The sequence below is a fragment of the Pteropus medius genome, unplaced genomic scaffold (genome assembly GCF_902729225.1).
Source record: "Pteropus medius unplaced genomic scaffold, Ma_sr-lr_union100, whole genome shotgun sequence".
Classification (NCBI taxonomy): Eukaryota; Metazoa; Chordata; class Mammalia; order Chiroptera; family Pteropodidae; genus Pteropus; species Pteropus medius.
The window spans coordinates 7,299,218-7,322,015 of NW_024355205.1; the positions used below are offsets into that span (position 1 = coordinate 7,299,218).

Below are 22,798 nucleotides of genomic sequence, written 5' to 3' on the forward strand. Positions count from 1 at the left end.
GACTGGGATTCATTGTCTTTGAGTGATTTGGTCCACCTGTCTTTTAGTTTCATTATCTGTAAGATGAGGGAATTGGGTATAAAGTTTCTATCTTCTCTGAAATTCAGATTTCTAGCTAGCTAAGGTAAATTTACAGGATCATAAGATGAGCGAATTTTTCTACCAATAACTCCACATGTGCATGCAACTGCTATAAATATAGCCTGTAAATATCTTAAACCAAATAATATAAGAAAACATGTAATCTTTTAATAGTCCCAGAGTTAATGAAGGATCACAAAAGATGGGACACATGGATAGTGCTTGGAGCACAGCAATCATTCCCTCAGACTTTTGCAAACACGCCTGTGGGACCACAGTGCTGAGTGTGTTTCCTTTCCAAATCAGAATATCATGGTGTAAAGGACTGCCTATTGCTGTGTGTTGCTCTTGGAACAGGACCCAAGAGTGATAATCAAAATATTTAAGACCTGATATGTCATGAAGACTGACCAATTCGAATGGACTCCTGCATTCTGGAGCAGGGCTCTGGAACCCTTGCTGCACCAACTTTTAATGCTTTAGTTGCTGGATGCAGGGGCAGTATGAATGGTCTTGGGCGGGGAGGCCATAGAAGCAGAGGACATTCAGGGTGTTTGGAACAGAGGCTATTTACTAACGACTATGGAAATATTTAATTACTTATCTAACCATCATAACTGTTTTCATGTGTAAATGCTGTATATCACTGGGATACAGATGGCTTAGAGACTGTTGCCTGGGAGAAGCTAGGGTCACCCCATTTTCATCAGTCTTCAGAAATCTGCCTCAAATGTTCTAAAGATTCAGTAGAATTTTTTGTTTGTTTGTTTTTTTCTAGTACTCTATCAAATTCTATCCTAGCCTCAAGATCCACCCTCAAACAAACAAATAAACAAATACTGCTAAGGGTTTGGGGCCGAAATAAAATAACTGCCTTACAATTGGCTTCATTACTTATTAGCAAAGGCACTTAGGTTTTGAGCAGTGAAGTTCATCTGTTTGAGCCCTCTCTGTCAGTGTAATGGCGACACTCCTTCCACCGGGGTAGCTGTGAGGATCAGTGTTCAGGTACTAACATGGTTAGCATTGTGCTTGGCATGTGGAAGGACCTAAATGAGGAAAAGCTCTTAGGAATAGTGAGTGCAAGAGTATTCTATTTTGAATATAAAGGAATGTCAGTAAAATACCCTTCTGCTGTCTCCTGAGCCAGTTTCTCTGGCGGGGGTATACCATGTATCCAGAAGAACTTGCAAAGATGCTTACTGAGTTCTTGGTGCTGTCTCACAGGGCAGCAATAAGGGTGGCACAGAGCAAGAAGCCAAAATGGAGGGACTTGCCTCTGATCCCAGGGCTTTCCATGATTTTGTAGTCTAATAAGTGCTTGGATAAGATTATTTACTACTTCATTTTCCATTTAAAATATCCTGGAGCAAATCACATGGTCCCTCTACGGCTTCTGTATCATCCTCTTCAGAATGACAATGACACCTACCCTATCTATTTCTCAGGGTTATTGTAATAGTAAAGAGGAGACCACATTTCCTCTTTAGGGAAAGCATATAAATGGATATGTTAATGCTTGGTAGGAGTAGTCTCTGGGCAAACCTGATTTTACATTTTCCGTATGACTTTGTATTCCACTTAGCACATCCCTCCCAGGTGGATGTCTCAATAGATATTTATTGAATTTTATTGAAAGATTATTAGACCATGTTACTGCCTTTTCAATAATAACATATTTTAAAAATTCTTGTCAAAAAAACCTAGAAGATATAAGGACATATACGTCAAAATTAAAAGATAAATACTGTTTGTTTGTTTGCTTGTTTGTTTGTTTCTTTTTGTCATTCTTAAGGTACAATTTCCTTTCTTAATTCAATTCTTAAAGAAATGTGTTTGCTCTGTTGGGCCACTGGAGGATTACCGAGCCCTCTATTTTTTCTCATTTAAATAAGTTAGTTTAGTATAATAGAGAAATAAGCACTGTAGTGGTTCTTCCTGACAAAAGAGTTGAAAATTATTTGTGGAGTCTTAGTTTAGGTCAAATTTTGAAAAGGAGATACAGACACAAGTAGATGAGACAGAGGGAGTGGTATTGCTGTGTGATTTTTGGAAAGCCCATTCCACTGATTTCTGTTTGGGGTACTTTGCTCTCATTAGTAGCTCATTTGAATTGTCATTTGGCAATAACGCTATTCTAAAACTGGCTATTATTCCTTGGTTTATTTTCCTATATGTTTCATATTATTTTTGATTATTTATATGTTTTATTTTCACATGTTTGGCTTTTCGACATCTGCACCAAGGACTCTGTTTTATTTCTATTTCTGTCCTTTATTCATTCATTTTGATTTTTTTTAAAGTGTCTGACTGTCCCATTACTACTTCCCAAGGAATTGGGAAAAACTTGGTCTTTTCTCAAATTATCATTTATATCTTGATGTGAAATCACTTAAGTCTTTTGCCCTTCATCTTCTATTTTGCTTTCAAGAAATATTTTTTGTTGTTTTCTTTTGTGATAAACATTTCATCCTTAAAAACTGTGTATCTTCCTTATTAAAGATACCAAACTTATGATATATATTCCCTTTAACCAAGCAAAATGACATATATATATATATATATACAGTATATATATATATATATGTATGTATATAGTATATATATAAGAGATTTTTTTTTTTTTTATGCCTACAGCACCTGGACTTCCTGGGTGGTCTCCCATCCAATTACTAACCAGGCCTGACCCTGCTTAGCTTCTGAGATCAGACATTGGGCTTGTTCAGGGTGGCATGGCCGTAGACCATGGACTGTGGCTCCACTGGGGTGTGAATTCAGGACATTCTGCATGTAAAGCAGACATACTGACCGCTATACTATGGAACCATGCTCGCAAAATGACATTTTTAAGGGTATAACATTTATATTTCCTGGAAGAATTTTTCACTACTGAAGTTTTCTCCACTGATTCTTATAATAAATTGTCGTAACTAGACCTTTGTCATTCTTTAAATTAATATCCCCATGTGTTCTGACTACTGATGGTCTAAGAACTATACTAATAAAAATCAAGCAATACATTTCAAAAAACAATACCTTTTGTTACTCAGTGATTCATATTTGGGTAAACGTCTTATTTTCTTATTATTAACAACATAAAAATACAAGAGACCACATTCTTTTCAGGAAATTACTTAATTTTTAGTTATTAAAATAAAATTTAAGAATCGTTTTGCAATGAGTAAAAACAGGTAAAAAGGAAGTATCTGCTTTGCTAATCAAGAGTTAGTAGTAGGCAGTGTTTAGCTTTCTTGGGAAAAAGGATATTCTGGTTTGTAACCTTGATCCTAAAATTTAATTTAGGTAAATAGAGGAAACTCAACAGTGTTATACAGATATTTAATTTTTATTTGCAAACTTTTACTCAAGGTATAGTTACCTGATAAGCAAAAATTACTAAATTAGTCTAAATGTTAATTTCTCAAAGGATGGATTGCAGTAAAGATACCGATACAGGAGTAATTTTTGTTTTTGTTTCAATTTTGCTCCCAGTTCCAACTGCCTGATCAGAGAACTTGGGTAAGTTTCTTACTTATATTTTTAACTAAAGTAATATAGCATTAAAAGGAAAACAACTTATATTCTAAATTGCTATATGGACATAAAGAATTCTGAGCCCCTTTCCGTTAAATGATATGGCTTCAGAAAATACTTTTTCAGCTTGTCAAGCTGCAAAATCCTTTTTATAATTGGCCATTTAGTGTACTATAAATTGTTTACAGAAAGAAGTTTATTCTATAAATCTGACCCATTACATAATTATACCTTGATGTAGAACTCTTTCTGGGTGCTTAGGAGCATGTTGTTAAAAGAGGCTTTGAGATGCATCACTAAGTGGAAACAACCATTATTTTGGGGAGCCCGTATCAGCATATTAAAGATGCTTTTGATAAAGCTTTCAAAAAGATAAAACCTGAATTTATGCGTAACCACAAGGTGATATTGGAATTCACATCCATATATCCTAGAACAGAACTTGGTTCTAGCAGTATGGAGAAATAAGACTAAATATTTTTAAAAGTCCATATCTAACTAATGAATAAATCTTTTAGCATTGGTTCGCACTTCCTCAGCTTTCAGTTCTATTTACAGATACAGTCAGTTGTCAGTTAATGACATTAGAGAACAGCTTTATCTTTTATTCAAGAAAAAAATAGCCCTTATTTAGTTTCCACTTCCAAATAAACCTTGGGTCAATGGAAATATATACAAATAACATATCTTACAAAAGTGTATGTGCTTTTACTTCTTCATTCTCTTCTCCACTCAAAATATATTGATTCTGAGGTATGGGTAAAATCTTGGGATATAGTTCAACTTTCCTTTAGTCTCCATCTAATTGTATATAAATTATTTTAAGTTGGAGCACTTTAGCCTTTACCTGTTTCCTCTATCTGATGTTGGTTTTTCCTTTAGTAGAAATTTCTCCATTTTATTTTGTCTGCAGACTAAGTAATGAATTGTAATTCTTCTCATCCTGATAGACGTTTAAGGATTAAGTTCATTCATTTTAAGACAGTTGGACAAACAGACAGACAGACAGACAGACAGACAGACATTGCTTTAGGCAAAATTGTATAGTAGATGGGGTTGTTCTTTGATTATCCTGGCCTATATTTCCAGTGTTCCTCATCTACCTCTCTGGCAGAGATATGTCCTGAGTATCGTGCCTCATGGTCCTCATCTTTTCCCAGGTAGATTATTACTTGCCAGTAGCTACTTTGTTAGCTGCTTCAAGTATAAGGTACTATCCTCTACATATACAGCCAATGATTCCACCAACTTATGAAGTCAACTTCAGATATTAAGTTAGACTCCCGATAAGGCAATGGTATAGCAACTACCATCAGAATGCTTGGGAAACACTCCATTCCACTGATCGATAGGTTTTTCAGAGCTATGGTTTATATTTATTTTATAAAACATAGATATTAGTGGGAAATATTAAATATGTTTTTAGTTTTCAATGGTAAAAAATTCTAAGTGATTTCATAATCATGATTGCAGAATGTGATACATGGAGTGAGATAAACATAAAATATGAATATTTACTTCCCCCAAATGCCCATGATTTTGAGATTTCTCAAGATTATCAAGTGAATAAATATAGAAAATTACCAAATCTACAAATTTTCCCATCATAAGTTATTTATGAAAAGTTATTTTATGAAAAGTTATTTTATGATAAGGCTTATTTAATCTAATTTGTAAAACATTAGGTCACATAATTCATGGTGCCATTAGACATATCATTTCATATAATCAGATTGTCACTTTAACAGCCTAAATGAGAAACTTCTTTATATCATCAATTATTGGTTGCCAGATAATAAATGTTAAGCTAAGCGCTTAGGACCCAGTTGATGATATCTTGCCTGCTGACATGTTTTTAAAAATACTAACTTTATTTGACTAGAGATAATAGCTACATTTTTTTGGTAAGAGCTAGGGAGTCGTGTCTAAATATTAGTTTGCGTCAGTATAAAGTTAATAGCCTCTTGGGGACTGGAAGGGGGTGAAATGACTTCCTCTTCCCGACATTTGGCTGCAGATACCATCAGCAGCTATTATATATGTAAATATAGATTACTGTTCCATAGAAAAAAAAACTCATTTACTGATCAGAGATTAAGCTATGACATTAATAGGACACAAAGCAATACATTTTAAAATACACAATCTAACTTTTTTCCTCCTTTATTTTCTCCGTTCTCAACAAATTTCTTATTCATAGTGGTGCACATTGCCTTCTTCATTGGATTTTTCCTAACTGAAAAAATATATAGCTAGATTCTGTTTCATTTATTCCAATTCATCTTGATTTTTAAAATACGTCAGACTTTAAAATGATTGTCAAAGCTTACTACTTTTATAAAAGGAACGTTATATAAGTCAGCCCAGATAGTCAGGAAAAGGCAGAGTTTTGACCCATATGGTAGATAAAGTTCATTTTAATCCAACTCCTTAATGTAAGATATTGATTACGGCTGATAGTCACAACATTGCCAAATTACCCCAACTGGCAGATGTGTAAGTCACTTCTATCTGTCTTAATGGGAAAATTTACTCTTCAGCTGAAGTCAAGTGCTATGAGAGCAAATATTATGAAGATGAAAGGAAGGATTCAGTGATAGCTTTTATGTTGCTTCAGTGGTTGCTAGCTAGACAGCAACCACTGTGTGTGTGTGTGTGTGCGTATGTGTGTGTGTGGGGGGGGGTTGTGTGTGTATAGAGCTACCCTCAACTCACTTCCCATCTTCCTTCTCTCCTTTTCCCCACTCCAATTTAATCCTCTTTTAATTTGACACCAGAAGCCCAAGGTGGGGGTGACTTATAAGAGAGACACTTGGGTAACCCCTATTCTTCTTCCTATTATCTTTAAAAATGTTGTTATTGAGTCATCAAGCTCATAATATATTTTCTTGTTTCTTGATGGTTTTCCCAAATCAAAACAATTTGAGGTAATCACAGTGATCTTTCTTCAAAAGGAGCTATTAGCAGCTACTAAATCAAGACACATTTCTCAACAGCCAGTTGCTCTTAAATAAGTTGAAGGACTTGTAGTTTATATGAGCTAGAGATGAAAGTTGAGAATAATAATAGTCATGAGTAAGCTTTTTTCCATATAAAAGGAAAAGGGTTTCTATAAGATGTATCGCCACAGGAATCTGAGTGTGTCAGCAGGGCAGACACTCAAATGATTTAAAACCACTAGATAATGAAACTTTACTCAAATATTAAATGTACATAAATAAAACATTTATAATCATCACCCATGCACTTACTATTCTGTCCAATAAATATATGCGATCATGACCCTTACCCTGGCTTGTTACTGCTAATCAGCCTGAAGGCCAGAGGTCATTTTTCATTCAGACAATTTATTCCACGGAGGGTAGAATATCAGAATGATTTTCTGCAAGGAACAATTAGAAGGAATAAATGCAAATAAAATAGTATCATAAAATATTTCTGGATTGATTTTTAATAAATAAAATTCCAAGTAATATGAAAATGCTAATGCTCTGGCTAGAGGGGGGATAATGACCGTATTCTGCAGGGACAGAGTTTCTGCCAACCTCTCTGAGCAGCATCATCATTCCATATCTCTGCCCTGTGATCAGTATGTGTCAAAATCCTTCATAGTGACAAATGTGCTGTCCGCTTGCATCTGTGGAGAATGTTTTAGCAGCTGAGTGATTATGAATCAAACCCCTGAGCTTATAGCCCCTACCGCCTCCCGATGCGTTCACATTTGTCGTCTGACAAGTAAATGTATCTTGACTTTCCTCTGAGATTTTTTTTGCACTGTGTTTGAAGAAAGACATTTGGCAAATTGGCAGTGGTACCCTGTACGTTGCAATTTGTAGCTAGCATTAGGAGTCTGGGCATGAAATGGGAGGGCAGGCTCCAGAATGAAGGGAAAAGAAAGAGAGCTAACTACAACATGAATAGCCATTTAAAGAATCAACCTAAAATATTTCCTTTATAAGAAAAGAATTATGTTCAGACCATTCTGTGAAGAATTTGGTCTAAGAAGTCAAAATGGTATTCTGTCCAGCTTTGTGTCCATGAAATGTACTATTTTGTTAATTTTCCTTTTGAATAGGAAGTTTTGCCTTTTATTTTTAACCTGAGCTTATAAATTAGTTCTCCAAATCTGTCCTGCCATCTCATCAGCTAAAAAAAAAAAAAAAAAAAAAATCATCCTCTTGGGTTGAACGGTTGCTTGCATATGCAGTTGTTAACCATTTTTAATCCTTTCATGGAGTCTTCTGGTCTACTACCCCAGCTCTTTGAGAAACATTCAGAGTGCATATAAAGTGCAAACACCTTTTTAACAGCTCTCTGAGCTCTCCAGTGGCATAGTGCCCTGAGAACCAAATAAATAATGGGAGAGTTGATTTAACAAGATGTCCTGAGAGTTTGCTTTTTCTACTTAAAAAGTTCAGTAGTAAGCAGCTTCCAAATAAAATGTAAGCACTGAGGAAACTTAACATTTTGGGAGTATTGGAGGTATGGGGACAGTCCTTGTAACAGGATGGTGAGGTTCAAGCTAACTTTAAAATTAAATGCACTTTCTGATTGTGACTCCGTCAAAAACATGCGTAGGTGGACAAAAGCTTGAAGGTTATAAACAAAATAAATTAGGTTGTTTAAGGGGAAGGATTAGGCAGGGTAGTTTTTCTTCAAGAACGTTTCTCTAAGAGTGTGGTTATACTAATTGCTCCCCTTATCTTATAACACCCATGCCAAGTTATATTATATGAAGTTAGAATATTATGAACTCTCCTTCCAACTCCATCTTTGTCCAGAACAAATTAATATTTCATCAAAATCCTTTGTATATGATCCCATTTAAAATCTAGTATACCCAGATATTAATTTAACATAGTCTTAGGCAAAACACCTCTTACCCATTTAATTTTTCTTTTTGCATAACACACATTTGGCTTAATCTGTAACTTTGGAACACTTGATGTTTTTCATGCTGAGAGTTCTTTTCATGGAACGCCATGCTTCCTACGGTTTTTATTAACTAGGCAGGCATACAGGACCTTTCCCTAGGATTTCCAGTTCACTATTGGTATCCATAACATAATATGAATGCTCTCATTTAACTTAATAAAAATCTAATTTAGCTTTATTATCTCATGTATTACATTGCTCAATTGTATAGCAGATTATTATAAAATGATCTAACCAAGGTCTTATGAGAAAGTCCACCCAGCATTTTATAAGCTCAATAACCTCTGTTATTTCCAAAATCAATAAATTCTCTTGTTGTTTGTTTAATATTGGGACTCTGTAACCTCTTTCTACAGACTATTGCATTCAGTAGATTTGATGCTTCCTTTTTGTTAATGATGTTCTTGGTTTGCTAGCAACTGCTATAGAAGAAAAGATGTCAGATGGATCTTTCATGGTCTTGTGCTTTTACTTTTCAGATGTCAGCTATTGAAAACATGGCGGAGAAGCTAGAGAGCTTCAGTGCCCTGAAACCTGATGCCAGTGAACTTCTACAGTCAGTTCCCTCCATGTTCAACTTCAGAGCGCCTCCCAATGCCCTTCCAGAGAACCTTCTACGGAAAGGAAAAGAACGCTATACCTGCAGGTAACTGCAAAGTTAATTATGGCTGGCTTTCCAAAAATCTCCCCTCTGATTTCAAAGTCCCTGTTGTTTGTTTTAGAAATTATTCTTGATTGGATGATTAATAGCGACCATGATAGATCTCAAGCACTTCAAAGTACTCTTTATTTAGTGAGATATAAAAATAGTAGTTTTAAAAAATTATTATTACATGAGAATTTTAACACAGACCATTTGGTTGTAATAAATGAGGTTGGAAACAGTCCAAATACTATCTACTTGTTTCACTTTGATATTTATGAATTTTCTTTCACAGTTAATTATTTTCATCCAAAGGTATAGTACTACTGTCCTCAAGCAAAGATTTATTAATTGTCATGGCATTGAAGAATAAGGCCATTAATGAAGGACGAATAAAGTCAATAAGTGAAGAAAGCTAGTTAATAAGTTTCTTGTTACTCATCAGTAATACAGTAAAGCTTGATTTTTGTTTCTGTTTTCTTTTTTTTTTTAAATAAATTGTGCTTACAATATCTGAATTGTCTTCAGAAATTTGTGGCATCTGAGTCAGGCATATCAATTTATCTGCTCTTTAGAAAATGTGTCACTCTGTTTTCAGAAAAGGTTTTATAGAAACATACCTTGATGGATGAGGTCTTAGAATCTTGTCTGATCTGATACCGTTCAATGTACAGAGAGTTGTCACTGTGGTTAACATGTAAAATGAGTTGAAACATTTGAAATCTGTTTACATCAACCCAGAATCACAGACTCTTGTCATTTTTTTATTCCCTTGTCTGGTTTGGTTTTGTGAAAATAAAGATACAGAGTTAATAAAAGAGGCGTATGGGGGTTATCAAAACTGAAGTCTATTTTTGTCAACTCCTTGCTTATGCATAATCAATTCAACCAGATCTCGTAACACAGCCTTTATTTGTAGAGTTATTTATATCTGTAGAATGGCTTTGTTGCAAATTTTAAATACCAAAGACATGTGAGTTCCATGTAAGATTAATTAAATCAGGAATAAGCATCTGGCTTCTCTGTGACTTGAATGAAATAAAGTCAACTTTCTCTTATAAACATCTTTTCATAACAGATACTGTGGCAAGATTTTTCCAAGGTCTGCAAACCTAACACGGCACTTGAGAACTCATACAGGAGAGCAGCCTTACAGGTTTGACAATGATTTTTACTAAATATCTTGATAAATAATGTACGAATTAAAGAGGACTCAGTTACAATTTTAAAGGATGCTACTTTTGTGCATGCCTGAATATATGTCTATTTAATTTTGAGTCAAAGAAGAATTAAATAATGGCAAGGATAAAAATTAGGAGAATCTCGATTTCTTTAATGAAAGCTTCTTACATCTCAGTTTAAAAGTTCTAACAACATCTAATAAATTTTTAAGAAATGTTAGTCATTTTTAATTATTTGAAAAATTATTTTAGTGTTTTCTTTCCCTCTGATTAATCAATGCTCTTTTAATGGACAGTAATCATGACTTTGCAGCCTTATTTCAAAGCCTTAAATCTCTGCTAGGAGTTAACAACTGACATATAACTTTGTTTTCTCAATATAGTTAAGTCAATGTCCACAGGTCCTATTAGTAGATTTAAGGGATAAACCTTAAACCTGGGATAGAACACGTAAAGCAGAATATATTATAGAAAGAGGGGCAATGCCACCCACAATTTCTAAAGTACATTCTCCCTTCCAGTTTTAAAATATAATCTACAGTCTGTGGCCATGCCACCCTGAACAAACCCAATCCTGGATGATCTCAGAAGCTAAGCAGGGTCGGGCCTGGTTAGTACTTGTATGGGAGACCACCTAGGAAGACTCCGTGCTATAGGCGTAAAAAATAAAAAAAATAAGGGATTGTAAACTGACAAGGTCCTTGCAATCTGTGAGGTCAACCAAGGGTTGCCTCGCCTAAATATATATACATACATACATACATACATACATACATACATACATACATATGTATACACATATATTTTATATGTATATATGTGTGTATATATATGTTTTATATATGTATATATGTTTTATATATATAAAATCTATATTGTTTAATGTGCAGTGCTTTGCATGTAGTATTAGGTACTCATTCATTCTTCAAAGAATGAATGTTATTTATCTTAAGTAATATAATTTTATTCTGTTTTGATATTCTTAGGTAATGCATATGTATAAAATTATTTTTGTCTGAGTGCTCACTTTTTTATTAAAATAAATAATTTATGAGATTTCGAAGACTTTTTATATACAAGAATAAGAAAACGGGCAGACTAATGCTTATTTGAAGATAATGAAAAATTTAGAAGAAAATTAGGGGTACTTAAACTTAGAAAATAATAAAATACTTTCTTAGATTCTCTGCTTTCCTAAATGTTTTATAAATCATTAATTATAAGTAATATTTCTACTTTCTATGTGATAGGATGAACTTGGTATAATAGGTCTCAGAAATATATAAAAATGGAAAGTGTTAAGCAATTGCCCTTTTTGAGAAAATTTCAGATCCCAGGGATTCTGCTTAAGTCAAAGAAAAGATTTCCACACTTATATTTTGTTGTGGCCAAGGGTCTGGTATGCGACTATGATACTATCTATGCTCGTTTTACTTTTTCTTTATGTTTCAATTCAGTGGTTTTATTCTACCGCATAAACAGTGCTGTTATTGTCTGTGTATTTTTAAAAATATTGTCCTCGCTAGAAATCTTAATTATTTATCCAGCTCCTCTGTTTTACAAGTGAGAAAAATCAGATCCACAGAGGCTAATTGCCTTCTGTAAAATCTGGTACTAATAGATCCAGAATTAAGACCCAAGCCTGGAGCTCACGTCTGGGTTTTGATATCATACTATGATCCCAAAGGCTCCCGTGACCCTTACATTTACATCCAAATTGTTAACTGTGTACTGCTTGTGATTGTATTGTGTTCATTTTAAGTATCTCTGAAATTTAGCCTCTTAAGCACTTATTGATTTATTGGGGTAGAATGGAATGATTTTTTATTTAGGAGCACTCAACCTTTTGGCCCAGACATTATTAGCAAAGGAAAGATACAAAGTAACAGATCATTATTGGTTAGAACATCCTTATTGGCCAATTTTATTTATATTAGAGTAGATGATGTTTATTAGATTTGGAAAAGCCCCTTTTTATACAGGCAGAAAGTTGGAAGCATGTCAAAAACAAAATCTCTCTTCCTCATGGTTTGTGTAGAAAACGTTTTGAGAGAAAATTTTTCTAAAGTGTTTTACGGGAGTATAAGTTTTCTGTATTGGTATTTCTTAAGCTGTTCTACTTAATACAACACAATTGTGCTAATTGTATCGTGGTTCTCATTGCAGTGGGCCTTGGAAGTCAAGAAGGTTATTGCAGAGAAAGCCATGACTACATATATGCATATATAAAGCTGAAGCTAAAATATTACAACTACTATCAATGTGGGGTTTCACACATTTTTAAATTAATATTGTAAGTGAGGAAAGTTGTAGAACCACATGATGCCAGAACAGTTTTTTAAGGGGGAAAAATTAAATCAGTCATTGAGTTGGTTTATTGATACTATGCCAAAGTAACTAGTTTAACAGATTTATTTTCCCCGTCGAACTAACTAGACTTCTGGCATCACGTAGAGACAGCTGTAGAAGCCCAAACACTTGGAGTGGAATGGGGTGATTTTTGATATAGAGCACTTGAGCCACTGAGTCTGTATTCAGAAGTGGGAGGAGAAGGGCCTTTCATACGTGAAAGATTGAGTTGAGGATTTTCTGGCTGCTAAGTTAGAAATTTTCACTTAAAAGTTATCTGGAGAAAGTTGATTTTTTATTTCAAGCAACACACATACAAAAAAAAAATCACATAAACATATAATGCAATCTTTACTTTAAGATGCTAGAGAATACCCCATAAATGACCACTTTTCTTCCTCACCTTTAAGAGCAGGGGGTAGAAGGGAGTTACATTTTTATTGTATGTCTCAAGGAGAACTTCAAAATAATTTATGATTTTTTTTTTTAATCTCATGGAAGTCAGAAACAATTAGCTAACTAATAATACGTGTTTTTCTGGAAAACTGACCTGATTTAGAGCTACCACAAACTCTTTAAGAAAAGTAGGAATGGAAAATTGGGGGAGTAGGAAGAGGGGAGGCTAAAGAAAGCTTTTGTTTTTATTCCAAAAGGAGAATTTAGTGGCAGTCTTATTGTCTTTTCTAACAGTTTAGGTTAATAGAGTAAAGGGTTCGGGGGCTCCTAATCACTACAGATTATAAAAATCAGCATGTTTGTTATCAGACTAAACTATTCACATTTCCTCTGTTTTAAAAGTTTGGAATGTTTATTGCTATTTTGGAGAAAATAAAGGAATATCTTTTAGGATTAGCAATTGAGAAAGTGAATTTACTAAGAAATTATTTAATCAGACTTTGAAATTTTGAATTAAAAATGATCTTTCTACTTTATTTGAAGAATATGTGAATTTGTTTCATATTAGTTTATAAAGAATTTAACTGTACAATCCTAAGAAGAAGATAGAACAATACTACTATTTCTTAATGTCTTTAATTTTGTGAGGTTTATTTAAAATATTAGAACTGATTAATAAATTTAGGGGCAATCAAATCACTAACATTTTATTAATTGTATTTTATAAAGTCATGAAAATATTTAAGGCAATTTGAATTGAAATATTGACTATGAATAGTTTTCTTGCCTGTGCCTTTTTTCTAAATGTTGTTTTATGGGTGACAATTTTGGATATCAGGCTTACTAGTCTTGAAAAATATCTTTTGATTTGCTTGCAAATTTTCCGTTTCTTTTTCAGATGCAAATACTGTGACAGATCATTTAGCATATCTTCTAACTTGCAGCGGCATGTTCGCAACATCCACAATAAGGAGAAGCCCTTTAAGTGTCACTTATGTGATAGGTGTTTCGGTCAACAGACCAACTTAGACAGACACCTAAAGAAACATGAGAATGGGAACATGTCTGGTAGGTAATCAGTTGTGTTATGAGGAGAAGATGGCTTATTATTTTAATTGAAAAGATAATTTTTATGCTCTCATTCCACTCTGACACAAAGCTCGGATCTTGTGAAAATTTGCAGCATGTTTTCGTTGAGACTTTGAAGTGATGTGGTCATTGAATAATATACAACTCGGAGCCTTATTTGAATTATTTTTTATTCTGGATTCATCTCAATGGGCAATCTGAAGCAAAGAGAATCATGACCCAAACTCACAGGAGACTTATAAATCAAGATTTCTTAAATTGCAAGGAACAATCTTTCCACTTATTGTCACAGAACCTGTCCCCCCAGGAATGGCAGGATTTCCAGAATGGAGCACCAGAGTATCATGCTCTGAATAGTAACCAAGAAACTATGGCTGCTTTTGCAGAAGGCCTGGAGTTCGGACAACCTCTCCAGGGTAATCTTTTAGAGATTAGTGATAGAAGATTGTGGACATGATCAGAGTAAACCATAGCAAGTGTTAGTGGTGTGTGGTTTTGGTCACAAATACTGATGGTGAATTAAGTTAAAAGTGACAAAAAAAACTTTCCCTAACCCAGATCTGCCAGCATATAGTTAATAGAAGAAATGGTAGCTTTTCTTTGGCTTCTGATTATTAGATAATAAGCCATTAATTAATATTTACCAGCTGGCATATGTTTGTGGAGCTAACTTGTGTAGCCACAATTTGTTTCTAGTGAAGTAAGCAAGTGACTTGGGGTTGGGGTGGGGGCAAGCATGGAGTTCAGGAAAAGATATTTTAAGAACAGGAAAAAGTTGGATTTATGTGAAGTAGAGATCTTTACTTAAGCAAATTATTTTTTTATGAATTCTTACTCCACTGTACAGGCACATTTCTTATGATCGTGGATGACTACAACTTAGAGCTATATACTGTTCATTTCCCTCAAAGCCAAAAATATAATGTTCATGGTTTAAAAACATCCAATTTTAGAGACAGAAGTCTAATACAAAATTGAAAACCGGCTATACTTTCTAATGGTGTGCATCTTTACAGTGTACTATTATAATTTTTCTAGTCAGAACTACGTCAGAAAAAAAGATAAGTTAAAAATGTGATGTGTCAAAGTTGAATATTTATTTGTTGACCCATATTATAACTTTATTAAGATGAGGGATATTCTAACCTTTTGTTTTTGTCCTCTAGACTATTATGATGAACCATTAAATTATAGATATTTTGTGGGCAAATAAACAGTATGAAGTAAATGTTAATGTAACATTTAACTAATATAAAGTGTTTATAATTGTACAAATGTATGGAAACCTTATAACAATCTCGTGATTCAGGCATTATGATTCTAATTTTGGAGGTAAGGAAGCTGAAGATCCTCCTGTAATCAGCACATCTAATATTGTCCTTTTAATACTGTACACAATCTCTGACTATGTGTCCTGAGTCTACCCACGGCTCAGTCCACCAAGTCAGAATGCAGAATTTTCAGCATGTTTTCAGTCTTTATTTGGTAACATACTTTAGCATGGGAGCAATGAATACATCCTGACGGCACCCGGGACTGTGCGTACAGTTTCTTCTGGCAGAATCCATTTAAGACCTCTCTGTAATTTGCCTCCCCCATCTCCTTGCTGTATGAATAAAAATGTTTCCGTGTTTCAGTGGGACTACTAGGAAGAAGCTAGTGGGGGAAATAACATATTTGGGAGACTGTACCTCATGATTTCAATGGTTCAGAATATTCCCCAAGGGACTTTTATTTGCATGTGTAATATGATAAATTAGGAAGACTCTGACCTCCTATAGTTACTATTATTAATATTCAAATGAGCCTGTTTTTGGGGGGTGGGGTGGGGAGGGAAACACTGACCAAATGAAGAAAGAATAAGATTCAAAATAAACTTCCATATAAATAATAGTCTTTTTCACAAAAGGCTTTCTCTTCTGTCAGGTACAGCAACATCGTCGCCTCATTCTGAACTGGAAAGTACAGGTGCAATTCTCGATGACAAAGAAGATGCTTACTTCACAGAAATTCGAAATTTCATTGGGAATAGCAACCACAGCAGCCAGTCTCCCAGGAATACAGAGGAGAGGTAAAGCTAGTTTTATTCTTTTTTAAACTCTATAATTTTTGAAATAAACATGTTTTCAAATACATTTGCTATGCTTACTTTTGTGACGCTGCTATGGCTCCTACCACCAACGGCTGGTATTTATTTAGAACAGATTTAGAACAAATGCTCTTTAAAGCATTTTACATGTATCAATTAATTTAATGACCATAATAATCCTATGAGATACCGACTATTATTAAGTGACTTTATCAGTGAAAAAAAGAGAGACATTGAAGATTAATACCTTGCCAGACGTCACACGAGCAGTAAGTGGGATTTGACCTGGGCCGTCCCATTCCAAAGTCTATATATATATATATATATATATATTTTTTTTTTTTACCACCAGTCTGTTCTGACTGTTTCATCAACATTTGCCAAGTAGAAGGGAAAGTCACAACAGGGATTCAATTTCATCACTGGTCAATAGTGGTTGCTACTATATGTCACAGGTTATATGTAGTACAGATAATATGTGACTATTATCTGACTATATATGACTGTATGTATCTGTATTTATATATGTACATATTTATACATAAAATACTCATTGAGTGTCATCTAAATATCTTTTCAGAAACCATTTTAGACATCTTAAGATTCTATCATTACTTTATATGCTGTCGAGTGGAGGCTTGTTTAATTCTGGCACATTTGTTTCATTGTGTGTGATCATCCTTGTTTTTAGTGGTCTGGTGCACTGGCTCCCTCTTATCATCAACATAAAACACATACGGCTTAATTCATGAAGAAAAACTTTTAATGCTGCTGATAATAATTAACACTTATCTAACGTTTTACATTTTATATGATGTTATGAAACATTATAATTTATCAAAACTCCTGAATCTTTCTTATCTTTAAGTTACAATTAAATATCTGATATTGAGATATTTAATTGTAACTAGGTTTTTCTGAACATAGCTATTCAATTAGGATGCTACACTGTTCATTTTAAAGTAATATGAAACTAGTTAATGAAAGTACCATTACTTTTCATCACACAAGTATTACTGTGATGTTAAAAGTCGAAGTGAATTATTTTAAGTAGTTTTCCCATTAAGGCAAGCTTCAAATAAACATTATTTTCCAAGAAAACATAAAAATTATAACTACTCCTGTCCTTCAACTTGTATAAAGTGTATCAAAGGAAAAAAGGGAGAGGTCTGCTATTGCATGACTTTCCCAGCCTCTAAGAAATCTTATAAGAATTAAAACTTGTGCACTTGGACAGTTGGAAGTATACTTTGCTCTGCTTACCCAGTTTTGTGTGTATGTGTTTGTGTGCATTTGTGTGAGAGAGAGACAGAGGGGAGACAGAGGAGAGAGAGAGATGAGGCAGATAATCAAAAGTACAAAGTAGTAAGGACAAGTAAAAAAGATAACAATCTTACATTTTGATAATGATAGTTACATGATTCAAATAAGAATATTACAAAAAATATCATTTGAGTTCTGAGATGCCTATTCAGATTTTCTAGCCCTTAATTGGAGATTCGTGAACCATATAGCTACAACATCTGGCTCCAACATGTCTAAACAACACAGAAGTAAGAAGACTGAGTCATCTAACTTTTCCTGCCCCCTGATCTCCTATCAGGCTACTTTTGATGAATAATTTATTCCCCATAAATCGCCATATTTGAAAGCATAATTAACAAATAGGTTTGCTTAATCATGTTGGCTTTGTTACTTTTGGTTTTCATCCATACATTCTTTTGTCCTTTTACTTTTTCTTTCATTTTTTTAAATAACAATTTTAATCCATTTAAAAATGCTAGCAAATTGGCAGTGTAACTGGAAAATAATTTATGTCTGTGCAAAACATTTTTTCATCATTCTTTTATAAAAGAGGTTAAGAGAATGGTTGAATTAATAACTTAATGATGTGACTATTGCTGGTCAAATGGATTTTTACTATGAGCATCTGTCATACCCATGCTTGTTTTATTTATTTATTTGTTTGTTTGTTTGTTTGTTTGTTTTACCCTGGGAAATCTAAATATTAAGTTACACTCATTTTTTTAAATGTGAGAAAGTGGTGAGGGTCTATCTCTGATACCTGATTTTCTACAATCTGAAAAATAGTTACATTAAGTGTGAAAATTATACATGACTATAACAATAACTTAGTCTCAGCAAGTTTTTCGAATTAGTAAATAGGTAAAGTAACAAGACAAATGGAAAAATGATGACTGGCCTGGGAATCAGGACACCTAGATGTCTATGATGGTTTAATCTCTAACAAGCTTTCTGAACTTAGGCAAGTGCCTTAACTTCCCTGATCATATATCTTTATAAGAAGAAGGTTAAGAGAAGATATTTTCTGCTTCAAAACATTTATAATTATTTTATAACTTTTAAATCTTACCCTGAATTTTTACTTCTACTTACACACATTTTAATATTTATTTTAACACCTGAAAAGCTTATTCTAGTTTCATAAATGATCTCAAATATATTAAATTGGGACTTCTATGTAATTAAACTTTTGAATCACATTGCAATTCTTAAAACCACAAAATAAAATATTACAAATGGCTTTTTAAATATAATAATCTTATTTTTTATCATTATATTAGACATGCTTGCTAAGTAAGCTTCAAAAGATTTTTGTACAATTACATATTTAGGTAATTTCCCACCCCAATGTTATTATAGGAACAAGGAACTTTTTTACACTCCAACCATCAAGGATAGTTTGAAAATAGTACAAGTAAATGAGCTCTCAATCACTTCCAAGTTTGAATAGATGTCTAAGTGGCATACACCACCAATGGTATATGTCAAATACTGGTTGGCCCTTGGCAGCTACCTTAACTTTCTTTTTTCAACTCTTAGATTCACGTTAGGCATGCGTGTTGAAACTTTTGTCAGTGTTGCTCAAGAATATGAGTTTTCCAGAAATCTATTATTTTAAATGATGGGTACTTACATGGTAATTAGGTAAAATTATGTAGAGAAACCATTTGTGTGCTTTTTATAGCGTATGTAACAATATCATTTATCAGAGAAAAGCCTGATAAGAAATAGGAGACTGAGATTGTTTTTCTAGTTCTGCTGGAGGCTCCATTTATAATCTGAATAACCACCCAATTATTTTTTTTTTCATTTTCTTATTTGTGAGGTTACATTATTTTCCCATGGTTGCCATAAAGCCTAAACAATAAAAATTTGCTATAGAAGTTTGAAAATCTAACCTGTTGTTAGGAAGACATGATAAAAACACTAAATGCATGCTTAAACATGAAACTAGTAACTGGCCCTTTTTTTTATGCTTTTGAAAGAATGAATGGCAGTCACTTTAAGGATGAAAAGGCTTTAGTGACGAGTCAAAATTCAGATTTACTGGATGATGAAGAAGTAGAAGATGAGGTGTTGTTAGATGAGGAGGATGAAGACAATGATATTACTGTAAAAACAGGAAAGGAACCAGTGACAACTAATTTACATGAAGGAAACCCTGAGGATGACTATGAAGAAACCAACGCCCTGGAGATGAGTTGCAAGACTTCTCCAGTGAGGTAAGTGCCTCGGGTGACGTTAGTAAATAAGCAAGAATAAATACACATGATCATAACTCCTCCTGCTCTGTTTTTCCATTAGAGCAACATTTCAAGTGATAAGCAATTTGTGAGTAATAAATTATAAAAATTGAATTTGAATTAGCAAAGCATACACAGTGGATTGATTTTAAATACATGAAAATATTGTAGCCATCAACATAACCCGCAATCATATAAATACATCAGTGTTCATGGAACTCTGATTAACCTGAGGTTGGAAGGATAAATGAAAATTACACAAGTACACAATCATTTATTTAGACTCTACCTAAAAAACTCAAAGAAAAATAGATTTCAACATTATCTAATTCATTCAATAATCTGATGTGTTATTAGTCCAATATTATTGCAATAAATTTCACTTCGTTTGATATATATGTAATCTGTATAAATGATAGGTTTTCAAATGGAAAATTTAAACAAATAGTTAAATTGATGGGAATATTATATTTTCACATAGATAGTGGGTGCTGATTAAATATTTTCATAACTGGCTTTATTTTAAATGGAAATTATAGACATGAATTCTGTCTCCACTGCATTGCTTATTTCACATGTCATTGACTTTACCTCTTTATCTCAACTATATGCTTGCTTTAGTTATGAAAACTCATAAAAGAAATTTATTTTTAAATATAATATTTGTAAACATTTTAAAGAACCCAATAATTGATGCATGCTACTTTATACTGCAAATATATGACATTCATCAACTGTGTAGATTCAAATGAATAGTGATTTGGTTGCATAACAAACTGAAAAAGAAAAAAAATCCTCTGTGCTTTCCCATTGGTTCATTTTAGGTATAAAGAGGAAGAATACAAAACTGGACTTTCTGCTCTAGATCATATAAGGCACTTCACAGATAGCCTCAAAATGAGGAAAATGGAAGATAATCAATATACTGAAGCTGAGCTCTCTTCTTTTAGTACTTCCCATGTGCCAGAGGAACTTAAACAGCCGTTACACAGAAAGTCCAAATCACAGGTATATATTTTCTGGCAGTATAGCATCATAATGACATTGTGCCTTTGTTGCCAAAAGGCAGATATTCTATGTTTGCAATAGTCTAGAATCTGAACAGGTTCAGATGCTTTACTCAGAATGTTCAAATCCTTACTCTGTGACCAAATCCAAAATAGTTAACCAATACAGCAACTAATATGGCTGCATTCTACACGGAAACTTCTGTGAAAAACCAAAATCATTATTTTACTTCGCAGTTCCCTTATTTCTGTATATAGCCCATGTTTTCTTGCAACTAAATATATATTACTTCAGAATTATTTTCTAATTGCTTTGCATCTATATTTTTTGTCAATCTGATTATATTTTAAGATTTTTGGAAAGTGAATTCTTTTCTCTGTTGTTTTGTCCCTTCTATATATTGCTAATTAACAAGTCATCTAATTATAGAATTTAGGAGCAAACTGCGGATCAGAGAAGAAATGAGTTGCCAAAAGTCTATAGCAACTTAAAGGCAGATCTGGAAATAAAACCTATTAATTTTTATTAAATGAATGAATGAATGAATGGTACCTGAGTTCATTGGGCTCTACCACATTTTATCAGCACTGTGGTAACTAAAGTAAATCCATTTAAGGATCTATAAATACCAATTAAAAGAGCCTCAGTTCTTTTATCACAAAAAATGGAAGTCAATACTTTCTGCTTGGTATCCACACTCAACCAGATTGTTCATTCAGGTCAATTAAAAAAAAAAAAAGAAAGAAAAAACTTCCTTTTATTACCATATTTGTTAGTCATTTGATTTAATTGTTAGTTCATTTTGGAGATGGCCTGACATCAAACCATGTGGCCATATTGACTTGCGCATTTGGAAATGACTTCCTATTTGGCTGAGATGTTTTGGGCTGGTATTAACAGCAAATATGATCATATCTCAATTAAGATGGAAAAAATATTTTGCCAGTGCGATAATACAAGGTTTTAAATATCAGTCAATTCAGTAAAAACTCTAAAGTGTCATGTATGATAATAGGCAGGATAAATGTTCTTTCTGAATTGAAGTAAAACTAATGAGCCCCAACACTGGAGTTGCCAAACTCCATGAACTTAAGCATATCACTTCATGACTGTGGGTGCCATTTCCTCATTACAAAGTGAGGTGAGTGGAGAAGATTCTAAGATCCCTTCCTGCTCTGTGATTCAATGAAGATACAAATGAATTTTTCACTTTCTAACATTTAATTAGCCAGAGTAAATATCTCATTTTTCACTTAGAGACAACCATAAGAGGTAGCTAGTATTTTTTTAAACCCTTGATTTCCCATTCTTCTTTCCTAGTTAATCAAAGATACTGGGGAATCCAGGGTTTTCTTTCTCTTTTTTTAATTTTTAAAAATTATTCCTCCAAAATACTTTTTATTATAAGATACAATACCCCCAAATTCCTTAAACTTTAAGATGTGAATAGAAAGCAGAGGACTTTAAAACCTAGAGGTGATAGAGATGATATATTTCAGTATCAGCCTTTTAAAATAAAGTCCCTGCCTAACTGGGCTCACAATTACCATCACAGAAATATTAGCATTTTGCAATCCTAGCTCAATCCTATTTTTATTTTTACATGATAAAGTCATATATCAGTTTGGAAAAAGGATTTTTTTTCAAACTTTCTTTCATAAGACTTTTTATTCATTTATTCAGTTTTTATTGTCAGTTATGTGCTGGGCATTGATCATTGTGCATAAAAATATTTACTTCCTTTGATTACCAAAAGGCAGTTATTCTGTACTTGCCATTTTCTAGAATCTGAATAAATTCAGATGTTTTACTCAAAACATTCATATATTTATGCACTCTGTGATTTTTATAATGGTGCAATCCAAAATTGTTGACCAATACAACAGTAGCTGCATTGTACCTGAATCTTCTCTGGAAAACCTTATCCTACAAAAATTAATTTCAT

General features: G+C 33.4%; 1 protein-coding gene across 10 annotated transcripts in view; it reads left to right on the forward strand.

The window, feature by feature from the left end:
- Positions 1-22,798, forward strand: part of MECOM (MDS1 and EVI1 complex locus) — a 271,693-nt gene that overhangs the window by 245,616 nt on the left and 3,279 nt on the right. For 6 of the 10 annotated variants that reach the window (XM_039857823.1, XM_039857824.1, XM_039857828.1 and 3 more), the window contains exons 9-15: positions 3,574-3,600; positions 9,030-9,196; positions 10,272-10,349; positions 14,018-14,187; positions 16,135-16,279; positions 19,588-19,824; positions 20,670-20,853. In XM_039857823.1, coding sequence (XP_039713757.1) covers positions 3,574-3,600; positions 9,030-9,196; positions 10,272-10,349; positions 14,018-14,187; positions 16,135-16,279; positions 19,588-19,824; positions 20,670-20,853 — 1,008 coding nt within the window. The remainder of the gene's footprint in view (positions 1-3,573; positions 3,601-9,029; positions 9,197-10,271; positions 10,350-14,017; positions 14,188-16,134; positions 16,280-19,587; positions 19,825-20,669; positions 20,854-22,798) is intronic. The other 4 variants (XM_039857825.1, XM_039857826.1, XM_039857832.1 and 1 more) reach the window with 2 other exon arrangements.